The following is a 19,826-nucleotide window of genomic DNA, read 5'->3' as shown; positions in this document are numbered from 1 at the left end:
CATAAGAAAGGCCCTACTGGATCAGACCAAGGCCCATTAAGTCCAGCAGTCTGTTCACACAGTGGCCAACCAGGTGCCTCTAGGAAGCCACAAACAAGATGACTGCAGCAGCACCAGTGTGTTTACTCTACAGCTGAAGAATTTACACAACCTACAAGGTACGCTGAAATCAGCATGGTACAGTGATGAGAGTGTTGGACTAGGATCTGGGAGACCAACATTTGAATCCCCAGTCTGCCACGCTAGATGACCTTGAGCCAGTTAGGCTGAAAGACTTATCTCACAAGGTTGGTGTGAGAGTAAAATGGAGGAGTGTGTGTTGTAAGCTGCTTTAGGTCCCCACTGGAGAGAAAAGTAGGATATAAATAAATCACAAATTAGACTAACCTGCTTCTGGGTGCTCCACTGCAGCTTCTGGCGTCCAGGGACCAGCTTTCACATAGCCCCTCTTTTCAAGGGCGATGACAAATCCTCCATCACCAATTACAACTTCCCCAGCATCTAGACGTTCTAGGATGCCCTAAAACAATAACGTATATATAGTGATTTCAAGTGTACAAAGCACTTCAGATAGTGTAACTTGCAATTGGTACAATGGTATAAGCAGGTAATATTATCCTATAACTCTCATATTGCAGACGGGGAGCTGAGGCAGAGATAGAGATGGGGGTGGTGGAAGGAAGGAGGCAGAGAGAGGGGGAGGGAGGGGGAGGGAAAGGGATGGGGAGAGAGTGACTTGCCTAAGACTATCCTAGCTTGTGGATTCATGAGCGTAGTGAAATTTGAGCCAGGGACATTCCAGTAGCCAGAAATGTTATGGTGAGCAAACACTGGGCAGGGTGGAGAGGGTTATCATAAATCAACTTGAAACAGTAAAAACCTTAAAGTTACCAAATTTAGGCTGCAAAACACTAAGCATACTTACAAGAGAGTAACTCCCATTAAACTCGGTGGGATTTACTTCTGCGCATATATTCTTAGGACTGCATTGCTATTAAACTGTAATTTGGTTTTAAGCTCTAGGTGACCAATTACAAGATGTATTAGTTGCGCCTGTACAATGTAGCATTATCTTCATTTCTGCACTTCACACTCACAAAATCACATTAGTGGCAGTAATAACATTATATACAGCTCTATGGCAGGTAACAATGAATGAGATCACCCAGAGTTTCTGGACTGTGCATCATCAGTTTGCAGTTGACACTCTGCTCTATATTTCATTATCCAAGCTTATAGAGATGTCTTGGCTCTGATCAGGTGCTTTTTAGGCTGTGGTCAGGTGGATCAGGTAGAACAAAGTGAATCCAGAGAAGACAAAGATGATACTGGTCAGGCAAACTGATGTATTATAGGGATTGGCTCCACTAACAGTGGATGGAGTGGAGTTGGCCTTTGCATAGCAGGTTAAGAGTTTGGGAGTGCTAATAGACCCACATTTGGTTTTTATAAAGCAGGCTGGTATAGTGGCCAAGAGTGCCTTCTAGCATCTGCATCTGACTTGGCAACTCTCACCCTTGTTAGACTCAGCTCACACTAATCCATGCTTTTGTAACCTCACAACTGGACTATTGTAATGTACTTTAAATTGGTCTACTCTTGTAGACAACTGGGAAATTTCAGCTGTTTGGTAATTTGGCAGCCCGATTATTGTCAGCTGCATTGGCTACTAGCTTGTTTCTGAGTCCTGTTCAATTTCTTTTAAAACCCTTTATGACCTGGGCCCCACACACCTAAGGACAGTCTCCTCCCATATATCCCTGTGTTCCAACTGCGCTCCTTAGGCTGCCACCTACTGGTGGTCCATCTACTTAAGGCAGTCCAGCTGGTATCAACCAGAGGCCATACCTTCTCCACTATCACTCCCACTTTCCAAAAGGTGAGGGGGGGGGCACTGTCTTTAGAAATTTTTAAGTGGTGCTACAAGGCCACTATGTTTGCCAGGACTTTTAATTGGATATAAATTGCAGGTATCTCTTGGAGGAGGAGGGTTATTTGTGGGTTTTATTTTGTTGTTTCTAAACTAATTTTTAAATTATGATTTATAAGTTGCCTTGAGCCATGGGCTCTGCTCACGACCTGAGTTTGATCCCAACGGAAGTTGGTTTCAGGTAGCCGGCTCAAGGTTGACTCAGCCTTCCATCCTTCCTAGGTCGGTAAAATGAGTACCCAGCTTGCTGGGGGAAAATGGAAGATGACTGGGGAAGGCACTGGCAAACCACCCCGTAAACAAAAGTCTGCCTAGTAAACGTCGGGATGTGACGTCACCCCATGGGTCAGGAATGACCGGTGCTTGCACAGGGGACCTTTACCTTTTTGAGCCATGGGAAAAGGTAGGAGGGGTGCCTTCTGGAGGAATTACTCCTCTTTGGAGTATTTTGTGTCAGAACCTTTCTAAAAAGGTTCACTGAAGACTGCTTGAGGTGCTATCTGAAGGATTTATTCCTTTTTTACACAATCTCTCTCAGAGACTCAGCTGCTGAAGCAACAGTAACAGCTGCTCTTTTCATAGCTGCAATAACAGGTGCTCTTGAACTGTTGGCTCTCAGATAAAACTTTTTCTGGACATCTGCAAGTTCCTGGAGCTAGCTACACCCTTTAGGCATTTGCAAGATAAATGAAAACAATTTTTCTGATCTGCTTTTTGAAAGGTCTGTTTCTTAAAGGAAAATAATCTGAACAGTGCTCTAACCCTAGACATGTAATCCATTATGCATGTTCATATGCTCAGAAATAATAATAACTTTTTCAGCAAGAGTTATTTAGAAAAAACACCAGACAAGGCACAGCTCCATAAGAGTTACTGATATCTAATAATAAAAGCTTCAATCAAACTCATGTCAAGGAAGAATTAAACAGGCTGTCAGCAGTTGAGTAGTGCGTAGGATTGCCATCCTCCAGGTGGGGCCTAGAAATCTTCCAAAATTAAAATTGATACCCAGAAGACAGATCTGTTCACCTTGAGAAAACAGCTGCTTTGGATGATGGGCTCTATGGCACTATACCCGGTTAAGGTCCTTCTCCCTAGACCCTGCCCTCATAAGAACATAAGAAAAGTCATGCTGGATCAGACCAAGGTCCATCAACTCCAGCAGTCTGTTCACACAGTGGCCAACCAGGTGCTTCTAGGAAGCCCACAAACCAGACGACTGCAGCAGCACCATCCTGCTTATGTTCCACAGCACCTAATATAATAGGCATGCTCCTTGGAGAGAATAGGTATGCATCATGACTAGTATCCATTGTGACTAGTAGCCATGAATACCCCTCTCCTCCATGAAAATGTCCACTCCCCCACCTTAAAGCCTTCCAAGTTGTCAGCCATCACCACATCCTGGGGCAGGGAGTTCTACTATTTAACTAAGCGTTGTGTGAAGAAATACTTCCTTTTATCAGTTTTGAATCTGTCACCCTCCAGCTTCAGCAAGTGACCCCACATTCTAGTATTATGAGAAAAGCTCCTCCCTGTCCACTCTCCATACCATGCATAATTTTATAGACTTCTATCCTGTCTCCCCTTAACCGCCTTCTTCCCAAGCTAAACAGCCCTAAGCGTTTTAACTGCTCCTCATAGGGCAGTTACTCTAGCCCCCCGATCATTTTGGTTGCTCTTTTCTGAACCTTCTCAGGTTCAGAAAATATCCTTTTTTAGGTGTGGTGACCAGAACTTTACACAGTATTTCAAGTGTGGTCTCACCATAGAATTGTACAAGGGCGGCTTGATAGGAGCAGTTTTATTCTCTATTCCTTGTCTAATTATGGCCAGCATGGAATTTGCTTTTTTGCCTTTTTTCCCACCTCCCCAAGGCTCAACTCCCAAATCTCCAGGAATTTTCCAGCCTGGAACTGGCAATCCTAGAACTGAGGCAGAAGCCTCTCCATCCTTATATAAGGTGATGATCTTGAACCTTAAACTTCACAGAAAGGCTTTCCAGAAGCTTCTGCCAAATGTTTTGCTGAGGGTTGATCACCTATAAGTCTGTACATGTCCACTCTAACAATACTAATTCCTTGCTAGGGTAAAATGGCTGACTTTCAGGAGCAATCTTTCTGCTAGTTAATCTTTAATTATCTTCTTCTCTTTGCCCTTCAGCCTGTGTGAGTTCTTTGCGATTAGGATGGACAAGTGGGAACCCACAAGGATTTGCAGGAGGCATCTCATTTCCCCCTCTCTGAAGGCCCCAATAGCCCCTCCACTTTTCCTGCTTCTTTCTCTCCTTCAAGGGTTGCCAACTGTTCTATGGGGCATGGAGATCTCCTAGAATCACAACAGATCTCCCAACTACAGAGATCAGTTCCCCCTTAGAGTTGCCAGCTCCAGGTTAGGAAATTCCTGGAGATTTGGGCATGAAGCCTTGGGAGGTTGAGGTTTGGGGAGGAAAGTGACCTCAGCAGGGTATAATGCCATACAACCTGCCCTCCAAAGCAGCCATTTTCTCCAGGAGAACTGTTCTGAATCATTTGGAGAGTAGTTGTAATTCCAGGTAATCTCCAGCCCCCACCTAGAGGTTGGCAACCCTAGATCCCCTGGAGGAAACAGCTGCTTTGGAGGGTGGAGTCTATGACATTACATGCCTCCAAGGTCCCTCCCCTCCTCAAAGCCCACTCTCCGCAGGCTCTACCCCCATATATCCAGGTATTTCTCAACCTGGAGTTGCCAGCCTACCTTTACCTGCCCCTCTGTCTTAAGCTTTCACTCCCCCCACATCAGCAGCAGGTGTGCGGCCACTGGGCAGGCCCACTTTCACGGTAGGGAACCTTCAAGGACTTGTGGATCGGCATCTCACTTTCCCCTGTATTCCCCTCCCCACACTATGTCCTCTTTCCCTCCTCCCGGCAACCCCCATATCCTCTCCCCTTTCCTTCCTTCTCAGCCATTCACCAACCTACCTGTTATCTGCCTCCCAGATTCAGCTATATTATTTACTTCATCTACACCCCAACTTTCTCTACAGTGGGGACCAAAGCAGCTTATATCATTCTCCTCTCCTCCTTTTTATCCTTACAACAGCCCCGTGAGGCAGGTTAGGTTGGGCTGAAAGTATGTGACTGGTCCAAAATAGGCCAATAAGCTTCCATACTGAGATGGAGATTCAAATGTGGGTCTTTCAGACCCTACGCTGAAGCTCTATCTGCTTTCATAGGGTGGCTGCAGTTGAACAGAAGCAAACAGCCAAGCCTAGCTAAGTCATGCAAGCTGGGTGGTATCAAGTCACCCAGAGGTTGCTTCCAGTCCCAGCGTTGCCAATCTCCAGGTGGGACATGGATATCTCCCAGAATTACAACCGAACTGCAGAAAACAGGCATCTGTCCCCTGGAGAAAATGGCTGCTTTGGAGGGTGGATTCTATGTCATTATATCCAGTTGAGGCCTCTCCCCTCCCCAAACCCTGCCTTCCTCAGACTTCACCACAAAATCTCCAGGAAGTTCCCATCCTGGAGCTGCCCCCCCCTACAGGGCTGGCCCCCCAAGGTAACCTCTCTCAAAGGCCCAAATAGGCCTGGAATGGGCTCTGCCCCCTCCCCCCTATCTTTTACTCACAGAACCAGCCTTGGAATGCTGTGGTTGCCTAGAAACAGCCACTGAGGGAATCTGTTGCTTAAAGATTCAGGCGCTCCTCTTATCATTTTTGGGTTTTTTAAACCCCTAGTGTGTGTGTTTTAAAGATTTCACATTTTTTTGCAAACCTGAGATTTCAGGTTTGTAGAAAGATCCGTCTTACCCATTCACAGCTCCAGCCACTGGATTTAAGTATCCTCAGGTTTGACCGACTTGGCTATTAGTATACAGATTCTCAGTATCACCCGCTAGGAACTAACCTGTTAAATTCATTTTTTACGCTTCCAGCAATCATTCCCAGAAAGACACACACATTCTATCCTCCAGTTCCTAATAATTCAAAATAGCCGAGCTGCCCCAAAGAGGCGTTCCCGCGTTCGGCTGCAACCAGCAAGCTCAGAGGACCTCCGTCCAAAGCCAAGCCAAGCAAGGAGAACTTACCCGCTTTTTAATCGGAGACCCTCCGCCCGGAACCATGATCCGCTCGGTTGCTCGCCCAAGGCTCGGACAACCAGCAAACGTTTCAGCCAGAGGCGGAAGAGCGAGCCCCGCACGCCCAAGGCGCGTTTTATGTCCCTGGCAGGGCGGGCGGGTCCGGAGCGCAGATGCCCATTGGGAGAAGCGGACAAGCCCCCCGCCTCTTCACCGCCAGCTTCGCGCGTAGTTGCGCGCTTCGCCCTCTGGCTGCAGCCGAGTTCCGCTGTGAAGGAAGGCGGGGGGTGAGAGAAAACCACGGTCTCTTGAGTATACCTACGCCGCCCACGAAAACACCTTCAGACGGTCTTGATTTCAGAAGTCCATTCTGCTCCCACCCACCGCACGTGCTTGCTATGCGGAAAGAATCGATGAAGCGATTCACGTACTATCAACAAGAGAATTCTATTCACAGAGTTCTATTCACAGAATTCTATTCACAGAGTTCTATTCCCAGTGGGTGGCCGGGTTAGTCTGTCTGCAGTAGTAGAAAAGGGCAAGAGTCCAGGAGCACCTTCAAGACTAACAAAAATATTTTCTGGCAGGGTATGAGCTTTCCTAGCAGTGGACTCGCGGTTTCTTTATTTTTACGGTTTATTTTTCCAGAACGCATCATTTGATTTTTCGGTACCTATGGCCGTTTACGCACGGGAGGTTTGGCCTCGGATTTGGCGCCCTCTCGATGCGCGTTCCGCCCCCCCCCCCCCATCCAAATTCTCAAAACTCAACAATAAGCCTCCGAGCAGAGTTTTGAGAATCTGGTTGGGGGAAGTGCGAGTCTGGAGCGCGGCAAACCCGAGGCCGAACCTCCCGTGCGTAAACGGCCGCTATCACGCAGCGGAGTTCGCCCCGGTTTCAAACCCACCGCGGGCATCGTTTGCACGAACTCTCATCGGAGGTGTTGCCTTGGATTTGCCCCTCTCTAGATGCACATTTTCCCGATCTAAATTCTCAAAACTCTGCCTGGGGGCTTATTGTTAAGTTCTGAGAATCTGGATGGGGGAAATGTGCGTCTAGAGAGCGGCAACTCCAAGGCAAAACCTCCCCTGAATAAATGGCCGAATTCGGGACCGCTGCACCGGAAGCGCGTTCTGCAGGACCAGCTCGCGAAGATGGGTTTCAGAACTGTAGGGCCATTTATACATGGGAGGCTGTGCCTTGGATTTGCCACTCTTTAGATGCACGTTTTCTCCATCCAAATTCTCAAAACTCAACAGTAAGTCCCCATGCAGATTTTTGAGAATTCGAATGGGGAAAATGTGGCTCTAGAGAGCAGCAAATCCAAGGCAAAACCGCCCATGCATAAATGGCCAGAGAGAAAATATGCATATATAGAGTGGCAAGTCCAATGCAAAACCTTCCATGAATCAATGGCCTAGGGGGTGGCTGCAGCAGCCGTCGGCCCCGGGCCAAAAAGAAGGCGGCTGGTTTTGAGATCCCTCGTCGCCCTCCTGTACTCCGAGAGGGCCCGAATTGCAAACCCAACGCCCCCGCCCCTCTCCTTTCCAGTCTCGCAGACCAAACTGCCCGAGGGCCGTAAATAAACCCGTCGCTCCCCAGAGGGGCGGATCCACTCCCCCTCAGCAGCGAGGCCCGCGCGCCCGGCTCCCCGTTGCCAGCGGGGAGAACTCGAAGGGCGCCTTTCTGCCTCGGCTGCCGTGGGGACGCGGCGAAGTCTCGTGTGCGGGCTCCGCCAAGGGCGGGAGAAGTCATGCTCCGGGAAGCCCTGAGGCTGTTCCCGGCGAAGCTGCGCCGGCGCGCGGCTGCTCCCGGCGCGCGGCTCTTAGCCGGCGGCTCTGGCCCCGAGAGGTGGTGAGTCCAAGCCCTTGCCTTGAGTTACGGGCCGCCCGTACTTAGGTTTTGCATTTTGAAGCGTTGTAAACCCCCTGTGGGTATAATTTCAGTAAATAAATAAAGTAAATAAATTAATTTATTTTATTAATTTATTAAAATTAATAAAAATTGATATACAATTAATTTATATTTATTTACTTAAGTATAAATTAAGTAAATAAATAAATCGGCGGTGGGGGGGGAGGGGCACCCTGGGAAGTAAAAATTGATTCCAAAGTGTGGTTAAGAGCGGTGGGCTCCGATCTGGAGAACCGGGTTTGAGTCCCCACTCCTCCACAAAGGAGGGGGCTGCGGCTCAGTGGTAGAGCCTCTGCTTGGCATGCAGAAGGTCCCAGGTTCAATTCCCGGCATCTCCAGTTAAAGGGACTAGGCGAGTTGGTGATGTGAAAGACCCCTGCCTGAGACCCTGGAGGGCCGCTGCCAGTCTGAGTAGACAATACTGACTTTGATATAAGGCAGCTTAAGTGTTCATGTGTTCTCGTGAGGGGTGGACGCTAATCTGGTGAACCGAGCTGGTTTCCCCACTCCTACACATGAAGCCAGCTGGGTGACCTTGGGCTAGTCACAACTCTCTTAGAGCTCTCTCAGCCCCACCTACCTCACAGGGTGACTGCTGTGGGGAGAGGAAGGGAAGGTGATTGTAATCCGGTTTGCTTCTTCCCTAAGTGGTAGAGAAAGTTGGCATATAAAAACCAACCCTTCTTCTTCAAAGGACTGTCTTAGTCTTTTAAATGAAGCTGGGATTTAGAGTGTGGACACTGGGCGGATCTCATTTTTGAACGTATAAAATTCATAAACACAAGATGAAGTAGCCCACCCTAAGCGCATTTAATATTGGCTCTGGTGGAACTGGGAGACCAGTGAGTTATTCTGTTATTATGCACAAGCTTCAGGCTGACTCACCATTTCGGTTTGAATGGTAGTCAGAGGTACAGGAAGGAACAAGTGGGATATAAAGGCTTTCTGCCAACTCAGAGTAGCCCACGAGATGGCCCCATACGTCTGACTTGGCCACTTGGATCCTCACCACAGTAACATGAAGACTAGATTACTGTAATGCACTGTGCATTGGTCTCCCGTCAAAATCAATTTGAAAACTCTGGTTGGTGCAGAACGCTGCAGATTCATTGTTATTGGGAGTTAGCTGGAACATGCATATTACTCCCATTCTGCAGGCCATTGGTTGCCCATTTGTTGCTGTGCTCAGTGTAAGGTATTGGCCATCACATGTAAAGCCCTTCATGGTCTTGGCCCCTCTTATTTTCAGAACCAGCTCTCTCCCTGTGCTCCACCATGAAAATGCCACTCGTGTCAGCAGTTTCTGCAGGTGCCAACCTGCAAATGGGCAAAATCAGTAACAGCCTGTACACATGCTTTCTCCATTGTGGCTTCCACCTGGTGGAAAATCCTGCCCAAGGAGATCAGGAAAGCTCCCACTCTCTTGGCCTTCCACAAACTATGCAAGGGTTGCTGTGCAGAGGAAGGCACTGGCAAACCACCTCTGTTAGTCTCTTGCCATGAAAACCCCAAAAAGGGGTCGCCATAAGTTGGCTGCGACTTAACGGCACCTTACACACACACACACACACACACACACACACACACAATAAGGTACACGGTACAAAATGGTTTCACAAACTTACCTGGGAAAATGATTGGGATTTGTGGTCTTTATTGTTGTATATAAGGTATTGTAGGTAAGATCCTATTATGTAATTTCTGTACCACGGGCTGCCCATTCCTGAGCCTCCCAGCAGCTGGGGACGGGGTAGGAGAGGTGGCGCCTCCAAAGGGGTTCCCCAGCTGCCGGGAGGCTTAAAAATGCCTTTTTAAATTTTTTACCGTGAAACTGGGGCTTTCCCCCCCCCCATAGGAAACAAGCCTACTGCTTGTATGAAATGTTAATGCTGACTAAGCTAGCCATCTGAAGACTTCCATTACTGTGCTTCTGTTCTTTTCTACGAGTATTTCTGAATTAAACGTATCAGAAATAGTCCCTTGAAATGCAAGCAGATGGGAAACCTAGCTGACAATTTTAAGCAAAATATTTGTACCGTGTGGTTTTAGTTTAATTTCATCAGAAGGCGGGAAGGGGGAAAACAAATGTTCTATTTTCTATATCCTTCCCAGGAAAGAAAAACCAACTTCTTTAGAAGCAAGATGGAAAGATACAGCAGACACTGTCATTATTGGTGGTGGATGTGTTGGTGTGAGTCTTGCCTACCATCTGGCCAAGGCAGGCATGAAGGATGTAGTTCTTCTGGAAAAATCTGAACTTACGGCGGGGTCCACTTGGCATGCAGTAAGCAAACAGTTCTAACATAGTAATATAATCTTGTTCCATAAGATTTTTATGGTACAATCCTATGAAGGTTTACTCTAGTCTAAGCCCAATCATGTCAATAGGCTTAGAATGGAGTGACAATGGATAGGACTGCACTGTTAGCTAATTCATAACTGTTCCATAAAATATTTTCTCGTCATGATTGTCCTGATCCTGCAACTCCATGGCTCTGCCTCTCCCTGGCTTCCATTTTCTGAGCGTCTGGGGTGTCCGTGTCCCCAGCCATTGGGGTTGGTGTTGTGGCAAGAAATTGCATATTGGACAATCTAAAATCAATGGCCAACAAAAAATGTTGCCATTGCAATATGGAATCCAGGCAAGCCAATGTAGTTTTCATATGGTGCCCAAATGGTGTCAGGCCAGATTTAGGGGCAAAGATGTAAAGAACATTAAAATAAGAAACGTGTGAAGGTGACATGATGCAAAACGTGATGTGAAGTGACAGGTTCCCATGGTTACCTTTGAATATAAATATACATGTTATAACTATATTTTAATATAGTTTTTATATATTTTAAGAGCAGTGGTTTGGAGTGGTGGATTCTGATCTGGAGAACCGGGTTTGATTCCCCACTCCTCCACATGAGCAGTGGACGCAAATCTGGAGAACTGGATTTGTTTCCCCACTCCTACACATGAAGCCAGCTGGGTGACCTTGGGCTAGTTACACTCTCTCAGCCCCACCTACCTCACAGGGTGTCTGTTGTGGGGAGGGGAAGGGAAGGAGATTGTAAGCCGGTTTGAGTCTCCCTTAAGTGGCAGAGAAAGTTGGCATATAAAAACCAACTCTTTTTCTTCTAATTATGATATCATCTTAATTAGACCTCTATCTCGGTGAGATTGTCAAGTTTTGTCATAAGGTGATAAACTCTCATACTAATATAAAAGAAAAAAATTAAGCAAGGTATCTCCCATATAATGTGGCACTTACAGGAAAACAACCTATTTATATTCTAACAAGACATTCTGGTCTGGAATATCAGGAGGGGATTAAGGGCCCGTAAGTGGATCCATTTTACACGAACTATACTGAGTTACCAAGAGGTTGTTGCCAGCATCCGTTACAGAGTAACTCAAGATAGCTGGTCAATGTGTCATTCAGGGGTGATCACTGTAGTATGGACACAGCTATTATGTAGCATGTTTTTGCAGGTGGCACACATTTATAATAATTATATACATTCACATGGTGCTGTAAATGTTCGTAACACCACTGGAAAAGCTTCCTAAATGTAGCAAAAATTTCAAATAATTTAAGGAAGCTAAACCGCACAGAGTGCGTGAACCCAGCTTCAAACTCCTGGGTGTTTTTTTTTTTTGGTGGGGGGGATGCTGCAATTACCTAAGCATTTTATCTTTAACTTAATACATTTGCTTTTAATCTTTTAATTGATTAACAGTGCACTCCCATGCAAAGTTATTCCAGAGAAACTCTGCATACGGCTGCACTGTAACAGAGCAATCTTATCCCCAGGTTTTACCTGGGCAGGGATAGGATTTATGGTGAGTAAATTTCCTGCCATAATAGGTATTTTTCCCAGTCTTTGTTGACCAACTCTCAGAGAAAGTTCAAGAGTTTTTCTAACAGCAAAAGAAAGTTTGGAAATATCTGCTCCCCGTTGCTGTCACAGATTTTTCTCTCCCCTTCCAAAATGTAACTTGCAACACGAGAAAGGAAATAAAATGAGGAGGGTAGGTAATGGCAGAGGCCTTGCCCAGGCCCTCTAGTCTTCAGGCATTCATTGCCACTGAGCGTCTGTCACCACCAGGAACCTTAGGAACGGTGGTTTTCAATTCCTCTGAGCTAATGAATTGAACCACGAGGACACTGACAATTGTATTTCTTAGGGCCATTTCTGCACAAGTTATCTGCCCAGAGTTCAGTGCTGTTTGAGTTATATCGCCGCTTCCCCACAACATCGTGGTGCATTTGTATACCTCCCGGGGATTCTCCAGCTTTTCTCCAATCCTTCTCAAACTTGTTTTGCCACAGAGTTTAGGGAAAGATTGCAGTAAAGCTTGGACGGCTGCCATGTGGGTGGGAAGGTTTGGATTTCCCAGCCTACATGGCAACCATTTTACCTGAGATTGTCCCTGCAGCAGCCGTTTCCTTTTCCTGCCACCAGTGGGCTTTAGTTTTTTTTAAAGCAGCAATTGAATATTGTTATATCGTCATTATGTTGTAACGATACACGTAACTGAATTCTCAGCTTTTTAAAAAGTAAGCCTCTAGCCCTTTCTGTTATGGAGATATGAAGGGAAAAGCATATCTTTGCAGTAGAAGGGCTAGAGACTGATTTAAAAAATGAATGCAAAGAATTCAGAGAACCTGTTACACATATTGTTATATTGATATAACAGTATTTTTAAAAATTGAGAAGAACTCAGTGGCCTGGGGAAGGGAGGTGCTGCTGGGGGACTGGGGCAGGGAAACAGTAGGGAAACTCGCTTTGGAGAAGTCCCATTGCTGCTGTGCTGTATCAGCAGCCACACTAGCAATGGGGGAACCACACAAACCTGCCCCCATGTGGAAACCACCTAGGTTTCCACATTGAGACATACGAGACTGCTAGGAAGAACCTGTTGCTGGCAAGAATCTAATAATTTTCACTTCCTCTTGGCACTGAGATAAGGGTGTTGTCCACGCCTGCCCCCTGCAGACCACAAGCATAGTAAACTGCAAGAGTTGCTGCATCTGTGACTAGTGGGGGATCCTGCTGTTCTTCTGAGACTGCCATCTTACTTTTGTTCCAGGAATCCAGAGCCTTTAGTACAATAGACAGAATAATCCCCAGCATGAAGATGTAGTGTTGGGGAAAGCTTAGGGTTTCCAGATCCCTCTTTGTGACTGGACAGGAGGTTTTTGGGTCAGAGCCTGAGGAGGGCGGGGTTTGGGGAGGGGCTTCAATGCCATAGAGTCCAATGGCCAAAGCAGCTATTTTCTCCAGGTGAACTGCTCTCTATCGGCTGGAGATCAGTTGTAATAGCAGGAGATCTCTAGCTTCTACTTGGAGGTTGGCAACCCTAGGAAAGCTACACCTGCTGTCCCTCTGACTGTCACGTGCCTTTCAATATCCATTGCTGTGTAGTGATTAGAGTGATGGGTTAGGCCCAGGGAGACCCAAATTCAGATTCCCATTCATTATGGCCTTGGGCCAGTAATTCTGTCTCAGGCTAACCTAACACAGTTGTTGTAAACATAAAAGGGAAGCAAGGAAAGCCATAGATGCCATCCTGAGATCCCATTCCTTTGTAATGCTAGCAGAACTCATGTCATACCTGATGTTTTACAGTAAAATCTGTGTGTCATGTTAATGGCATTTGCTAATTATGGCCCCTTGTTACTCATCTCAGGCCCACATTGCATGTTACATTTAGCATGTACTCCTCATGGGGACTTGTAGCAGGTTGATAACTGCAAATTCCCTGTGGGAACTCAATTCTAAATTCCTGGAGGGGCCCCGTTCATATCCTCCCCTGATTTGAGGATGAAGGGCTCCAGCCTCCTTCCCTCCCTGTTTTCCTGACTCTAAATGGCCTGGGAGTGTTATTTGTCCTATGGGGGGCTGCACTGCACTGAATGCTTGCATATCCAGCCCCACACTGGATGGTTTCAGCTCGGGAAAATGGATGGGAGTCCCTCTCCCATACCATAGTCCAGATCTGAATCAGGCGTGTGCAGCATTTTAGAACTGAGTTCCTGTGGGCAACTTGGAGCTGTCATCCTGTTGCAAATCCCTGTGGGGTTCACATGTTAATCTAATCTGAATTAGAGAAAATATTAATAAAAGGAAATAAAGGACTGATAGGTAGAATGTATAAACTACTAATGGTAACTAATTTAGAACAAGAAAGAATTCAACCAGTTATGATTAAATGGATGAAGGAGTTAGGATTTAATATCGACTTGGAAATATGGGAAAATTTATGGAAAAGAGAATTTAAATTTACAATAACCAACGAGATTTGAGAAAATTTATATAAAATGTTTTATAGATGGCATATAACCCCAGTGATGATATCTAAAATGAATAGCGGAGATACGGGATTATGTTGGAAATGTGGAAAGGAAAGAGGTACATATATGCATGTATGGTGGTTTTGTAAAAAAATTAAAATTTTTGGGATAAAAGTACTGAGGGAAACGAACAATTTGATTATGGGTAGAGTAAAAAGAAAACCAGTATTCTGTTTATTGGGAATACCACCCAAAAATATGAGTGATAATGATAGGGTTATTTGCCAATATAGTTTTGCTGCTGCAAGAATTGTGATAGCCAAAGTTTGGAAGCAAGCGAATAAACCTTCAATTAATATCTGGAGAGAGAAATTATGGATGTATATGAGGATAGCCAAATTAACGGAATTCCTACATGGAAAAGATATGTAAGAGTTTAAACAAACATGGTTTAAGGCCGCCACATATTGGGATAAATTGGCAAAAACGGATTTTATAGCTTTAGAAATTATAGTAATTTTATCTTTGTGTTATTAAAATAATAAAAACTATTTAGACACTTCTTTGGAAGTCGGGTGAAGGGTCACTTTTTTGGTGGGTGGAGGGGGAAGGGGTATCTTTTTGAATTTTTGAATTTAGTAATTAAGATTGTATTAGCTAAGGTATATAGATACCCTTCTGTATTTTGCATTTTGTATTTTCTTTTCTTTTTTGTTTCTATTTTCTTTTATGTTATGTTTGCAATTTTTTATGTTAATTTCATTGTATCTAATTTTTTTGTTTATTTTTTAATTTTAAAAAATCAATAAAACTTTATTTAAAAAAATAAAAAATAAAACATGTACCTTGGGCCTCGGCTAGAGAGACCAGGATTCTTTCTTCATTGGGAGACTTCCTGTCCTCTGTCTCTGTTGCCCACCAGCCTGCCAAGGGCTGGCAAAGGGAAAAATGTTTTAAAAAGCAGCATTGCACCAGCAGCACAACATCACTTCCACAGTATACCCCGAAGCGATGTCACATTTCTGGCACAATGCCAGTGCAGCACTCTAGGATTCAGGCAAAACTCTATGGTAGAGCTTTGTCTCAGTCCTAGAGTGTCACATGGATATCGTGCCAGTGACAAGAAGTCACTTCCTGGTGTTTTCTGGAAGTGACATTGTGCCAGTGGCATGACATCATTATCCCCCACCCACCCACCTCCTCTCCTGCTGGTTGCCAGATTGGCAAACCTAGCCTAAACTGACTTCTTAAAGGGTCAGACAAAGGGAGAGGCACTGCCTGGGTGCTTCACAAGAAACCTTGTAAAATCAGGGAGGTCTTAGAGGTTGGGAAGGTGTAGGTAAAGTGGCATTTGCCCAGGGAATGAGCCGGAGCCTACGGCTTGTGCCTGAAAAGAAGAAGGCACACATTTCCCTTCGCTTCCTAATCTGGGTCCTTAACAAGGATTGGACTGGTAAGGTGCTTCCCTCTCCCAGTTTGGTGATCTTTTGGATAGTTCAGATGGAGACAGACATGTGTAATAAAGGATCTCTAAGCACATAAGAGAATTGTCCAAAATATTTTGCACATTGTGTCTCGAAAATGATGCAGACGTCTTGTACTGCTCAACACATTTCTGCAGTAATAAGAAATTTGTTATCTCTGAAGTCCGTAACTGGATGACTCAAGAGAAAATTATTGATGTTGAGCAAGGGGGCTTTACAAGTGGTCGCTCAACCCTTGATCACTGCTTGGTCTAGGCTACTTAATTCAAAAATATGCCCCAAAACCAAAAGGAACCCTGTATGCTACCTTTGTGGATTTGAAGGCGGCCTTTGATTCAGTTGATCGCACAAGACTCTGGGCCAAATTGAGATCCACATCCATAGACAAAAGGCTTTTACACCTAATAATTAGACTACACAACAACAACTATATTCAGATAAAATATTCTTCTGATGGCAAACTATCTAAACCTATTCATTCACAAAAAGGAGTTAGACAAGGTTGTCTCCTTGACCCTTTCCTTTTTAATTTTTATGTAAATTGTTTAATAACTACTTTTTGCAATATGGATGTACATGCCCCCAAACTGATGTCAGAGAAAAAACTGCCCATTCTTATGTATGCAGATGATGCTGTCCTGCTATCACTAACGAAAGTGGGCTTAAATAGGGTGCTAAAATCCTTTACAAACCAATGCCAGGAAAAACTACTGTCCATTAATTTTTCAAAAACTAAAATAATGCGCTTTCACAACAAGTTTTTGAAAACGAACTGGCAAATCTATGGAAATGACATTGAGCAAGTCAAAAACTTTAAATATTTGGGGGTAACATTTACCTACAATGGTAGTTCCTCAGGTCATATGAAATCACTGGCTTGCTCTGCAGAGAGAAGTACAACAGCTATTTTGAATTTTTTTAGGAGAGAGGGAGCCCGATTTGTTCCTGCTGCTCTAAAACTTTATGCTGCAAAAGTGCTCGCCCTTATGAGATATGGGACACAAACCATTCAATTCGGTAATCTTAAAACCTTAGAAATAGTACAGTCGAAATTTCTAAGATTACTTTTCAACACTCCAAGAGGTACTCCAAATGTGGTTTTGAGACAGAAGGCTGGTTTAACTACGGTATCAACTGAATTATGGCGACATACCCTTTTTTATTGGCTAAGAGTCCACTTAAAACCTACAGGTCTAATCCCCTCTATGCTAGCCGCTGATCCCTTCCCAAAATGGTCGCTTAGCATCATAGACAAATTAAGATCTATAGGATTAGACCCTGAACAACTCTTAGAAGGTTTAAAAAAAGCAAAAAATTTGGTACACCATCGACTTTTCGACATCGAATTGCAAACTGAGCATGCCGCCTTACCGCCTTTTTATAAACATCTGAATCCCAGCCCGAGCACAGCTTTAGCATCATACCTAGCCAATATTTCAAATTCCAATTACAGATGGGCCTTTTCAAGGGCCGGATTTGATGCCTTTTCCTCCGCGGTTCTTTCTGGTAGATTTAGTCGAACCCCCATGTCTAGGAGAGTTTGCCCCTGTTCGGAAGACATGGTAGAGTCAATCTGTCACGTTTTATTTCATTGTCCTCTGTATGAAGCGGAAAGAAAATGGCTAATTGAACCCTTATTAAGGCGTCTTAATCCCCCCGGAACTTTTTCTCATCAAGCAGAAATTATCTCTCTGAGATAACTCTTGGAAGATAAGCATATATGGATATCATGTTTGGTGGCCAAATTTTTGTATATCGCGATTGCCAAACGAAAGTCATTTATAAACAGCTTAGGTTTTATGTAGATAGAATACCATTTAGTTTTAATTCCACTTCAGTGCTTAGCATCATATTTGGATTTTATTCGGTTAATCATGCTTAAGATAGTATATAATGTATTGTACATTATTTGTGCTGGTTCATTTTGATCTCCTTTTTGGAATTTAATACCTTTTATTCTGTACATGTGACGGATATTTTACTGGTCATGGACTGTTTTAATAAACTGAACTGTTATCTCTGAAGGTATCTAGGATAGAAGTACAGTTAGAAATCGGATAGACACACAGCTCAAGCGGTAAGACAAACACAGCACTACAGGTAGGTAGAATTAAGCTTTCCGATACAGGGCGAAGTGTAGGCAAAGCTACGAGTTAGCCTGATCGCGTCTTTTCCTGATCTCTTTTCTGCCAGAGATAATTGCAGCCCAGATAGCACTAGTTTTGACTGGGAAATACTAAAATGAGAAAAATATCCTTGATCAGCACTGTGGCTGTGAATGGACTCTTCTCCCTTTGCTGCCACTATTTTTAAAGGATCAGTGGCAGATCTGACCATGGGAGCTTTGCATTTATCCTTGACCTTGCCCTGTTACACATATTTTACACAATACCTTATCAGTATAGGTATTACTTCATCAGCCAGTGAAACACGCCAGTGTAAACCCAATTGTACACAGTTGATTAGATTAGAATCGAAAGGTTATGTTAGGTAGACAGAATACTATGTTTGTAATGGAAATTTTTAGAATTGGAAACATTAATATCCTCATATAAGTTCTTCTCATTTTGTGGGCAATGTAAGCCTATGGCCCTGCCTACACCAGTGGCTGCCTACACTAGCATAACTTCACTATGGTATAGTTGGTATTCTATAGCTCTTCACTGTGGGGAAGAGATGCTATGAGGATCAATAAAGCAGCCATCAGGAAACACATAAGCAGGCCCTATGGTGCTTACGGGTGCCATGATGGGGATCACTAGCCTAAGAGAAACAACCCCCCCCCAAAAAAAAACCCCACACATCTTAAAATATGTTTATTTTATCTGTTTGGTGGTTCCTTTTGAAAGGCAGGTTTGACAACATATTTTCATCCTGGAATAAATCTGAAGAAAATTCATCACTACAGCATCAAGCTTTATGAAAAATTGGAAGAAGAGACAGGACAGGTGAGTAACTTCGGATATATTTATATTAGTTTTGTGAACTATGTTGTGCTACACAACATGTTTCTAAATGAGCCAGCTTGGTGTAATTCAGTGGCATCCAAGATTTTTCACTACTAGACCACATGATTGGAAATTAATATGAGTGCTGGCCACACGAATTTTATAAGGATCTGTCAATCAGTAGCTCTTGAAACTGAGCCACACTGACAGGGCAGAAGCTTGTCAGTAATTCTTCATAATGCTCCAGTTTCATGATGTAATTGTAGTGCATTTAAACTTGAACAGCTCAAAACATTTTTGTTAAAAGTCTCAGGTGGGCTGCACCTTGGGGTCAGTCGTTTGGCCTGTGGGCTGTATGTTGAAAGTCCCCACTCTGCCATAAGGCTTCTTGGGTGACCTTAGGCCTGTCACACACTCTCAGACTAACCTACCTCACAGGGTTGCTGTTAGGATAAAATGGAGGAGGGGTCCAGTTTATGCTGTCCTGAGGTCCTTGAGGCCTGACTTGGATGGCCAAACTAGCCTTGTCAGATCTTGGAAGCGAAGCAGGGTCAGCCCTACATAGTTTGTAAGCCCTATTTGCATGGGAGACTACCAAGGAAGTCTAGGGTTTTGCTACACAGAGGCATACAATGGCACACCACCTCTGAACATCTCTTACCTTGAAAACCCTATAGGCTCATCATAAGTCGGCTTCAAGTTGACGGCACTTTCCAGCACCACGAGGTCTGTGGAGGAAGTGTGGGTTAGAAATAAAGCAAACCAGTCAATCAACCAAGCTGTCCTTCTACGTCCAGCACATGCTCCCCCAAAAAACAACCCTGGTGGAGTTTTTCTGCACATATATACATTCTGCACCAATCCATCTACATCACATAAGAACATAAGAAAAGCCCTGCTAGATCAGACCAAGGCCCATCCAGTCCAGCAGTCTGTTCACACAGTGGCCAACCAGGTGCCTCAAGGAAACCCCCAAACAAGACGACTGCAGCAGCACCATCCCACCTGTGTTCCACAGCACCCAATATATTCGGCATGCTCCTCTGATCCTGGAGAGAATAGGTATGCATCATGACTAATGTCCATTTTGACTAGTAGCCATGAATACCCCTCTCCTCCATGAACATGTCTACTCCCCTCTTAAAGCCTTCCAAGTTGGTAGCCATAATTCTGAAATTGTTTAAAAGTAGCCTATATAAGGTTGT

The 19,826-nt window shown here is 44.5% G+C and overlaps 2 protein-coding genes across 2 annotated transcripts in view; one reads left to right on the top strand and one right to left on the bottom strand.

The window, feature by feature from the left end:
* Nucleotides 1–7,746, bottom strand: part of LOC130477037 (betaine--homocysteine S-methyltransferase 1-like) — a 76,596-nt gene extending 68,850 nt beyond the window's left edge. Inside the window, exons 1-3 of the mRNA XM_056849028.1 lie at nt 7,558–7,746; nt 6,314–6,421; nt 388–520 (exon numbers count right to left, since the gene is read on the bottom strand). Coding sequence (XP_056705006.1) covers nt 388–520; nt 6,314–6,421; nt 7,558–7,746 — 430 coding nt within the window. The remainder of the gene's footprint in view (nt 1–387; nt 521–6,313; nt 6,422–7,557) is intronic.
* The window catches only part of DMGDH (dimethylglycine dehydrogenase), a 47,070-nt gene continuing 34,988 nt past the window's right edge, over nt 7,745–19,826 (top strand). The window contains exons 1-3 of the mRNA XM_056849027.1: nt 7,745–7,845; nt 10,018–10,189; nt 18,523–18,621. Of these exons, the coding sequence (XP_056705005.1) occupies nt 7,745–7,845; nt 10,018–10,189; nt 18,523–18,621 (372 nt within the window). The remainder of the gene's footprint in view (nt 7,846–10,017; nt 10,190–18,522; nt 18,622–19,826) is intronic.

The sequence above is a fragment of the Euleptes europaea genome, chromosome 4 (assembly GCF_029931775.1).
Source record: "Euleptes europaea isolate rEulEur1 chromosome 4, rEulEur1.hap1, whole genome shotgun sequence".
NCBI lineage: Eukaryota > Metazoa > Chordata > Lepidosauria > Squamata > Sphaerodactylidae > Euleptes > Euleptes europaea.
This window is presented reverse-complemented; position numbering and strand designations above follow the sequence as displayed.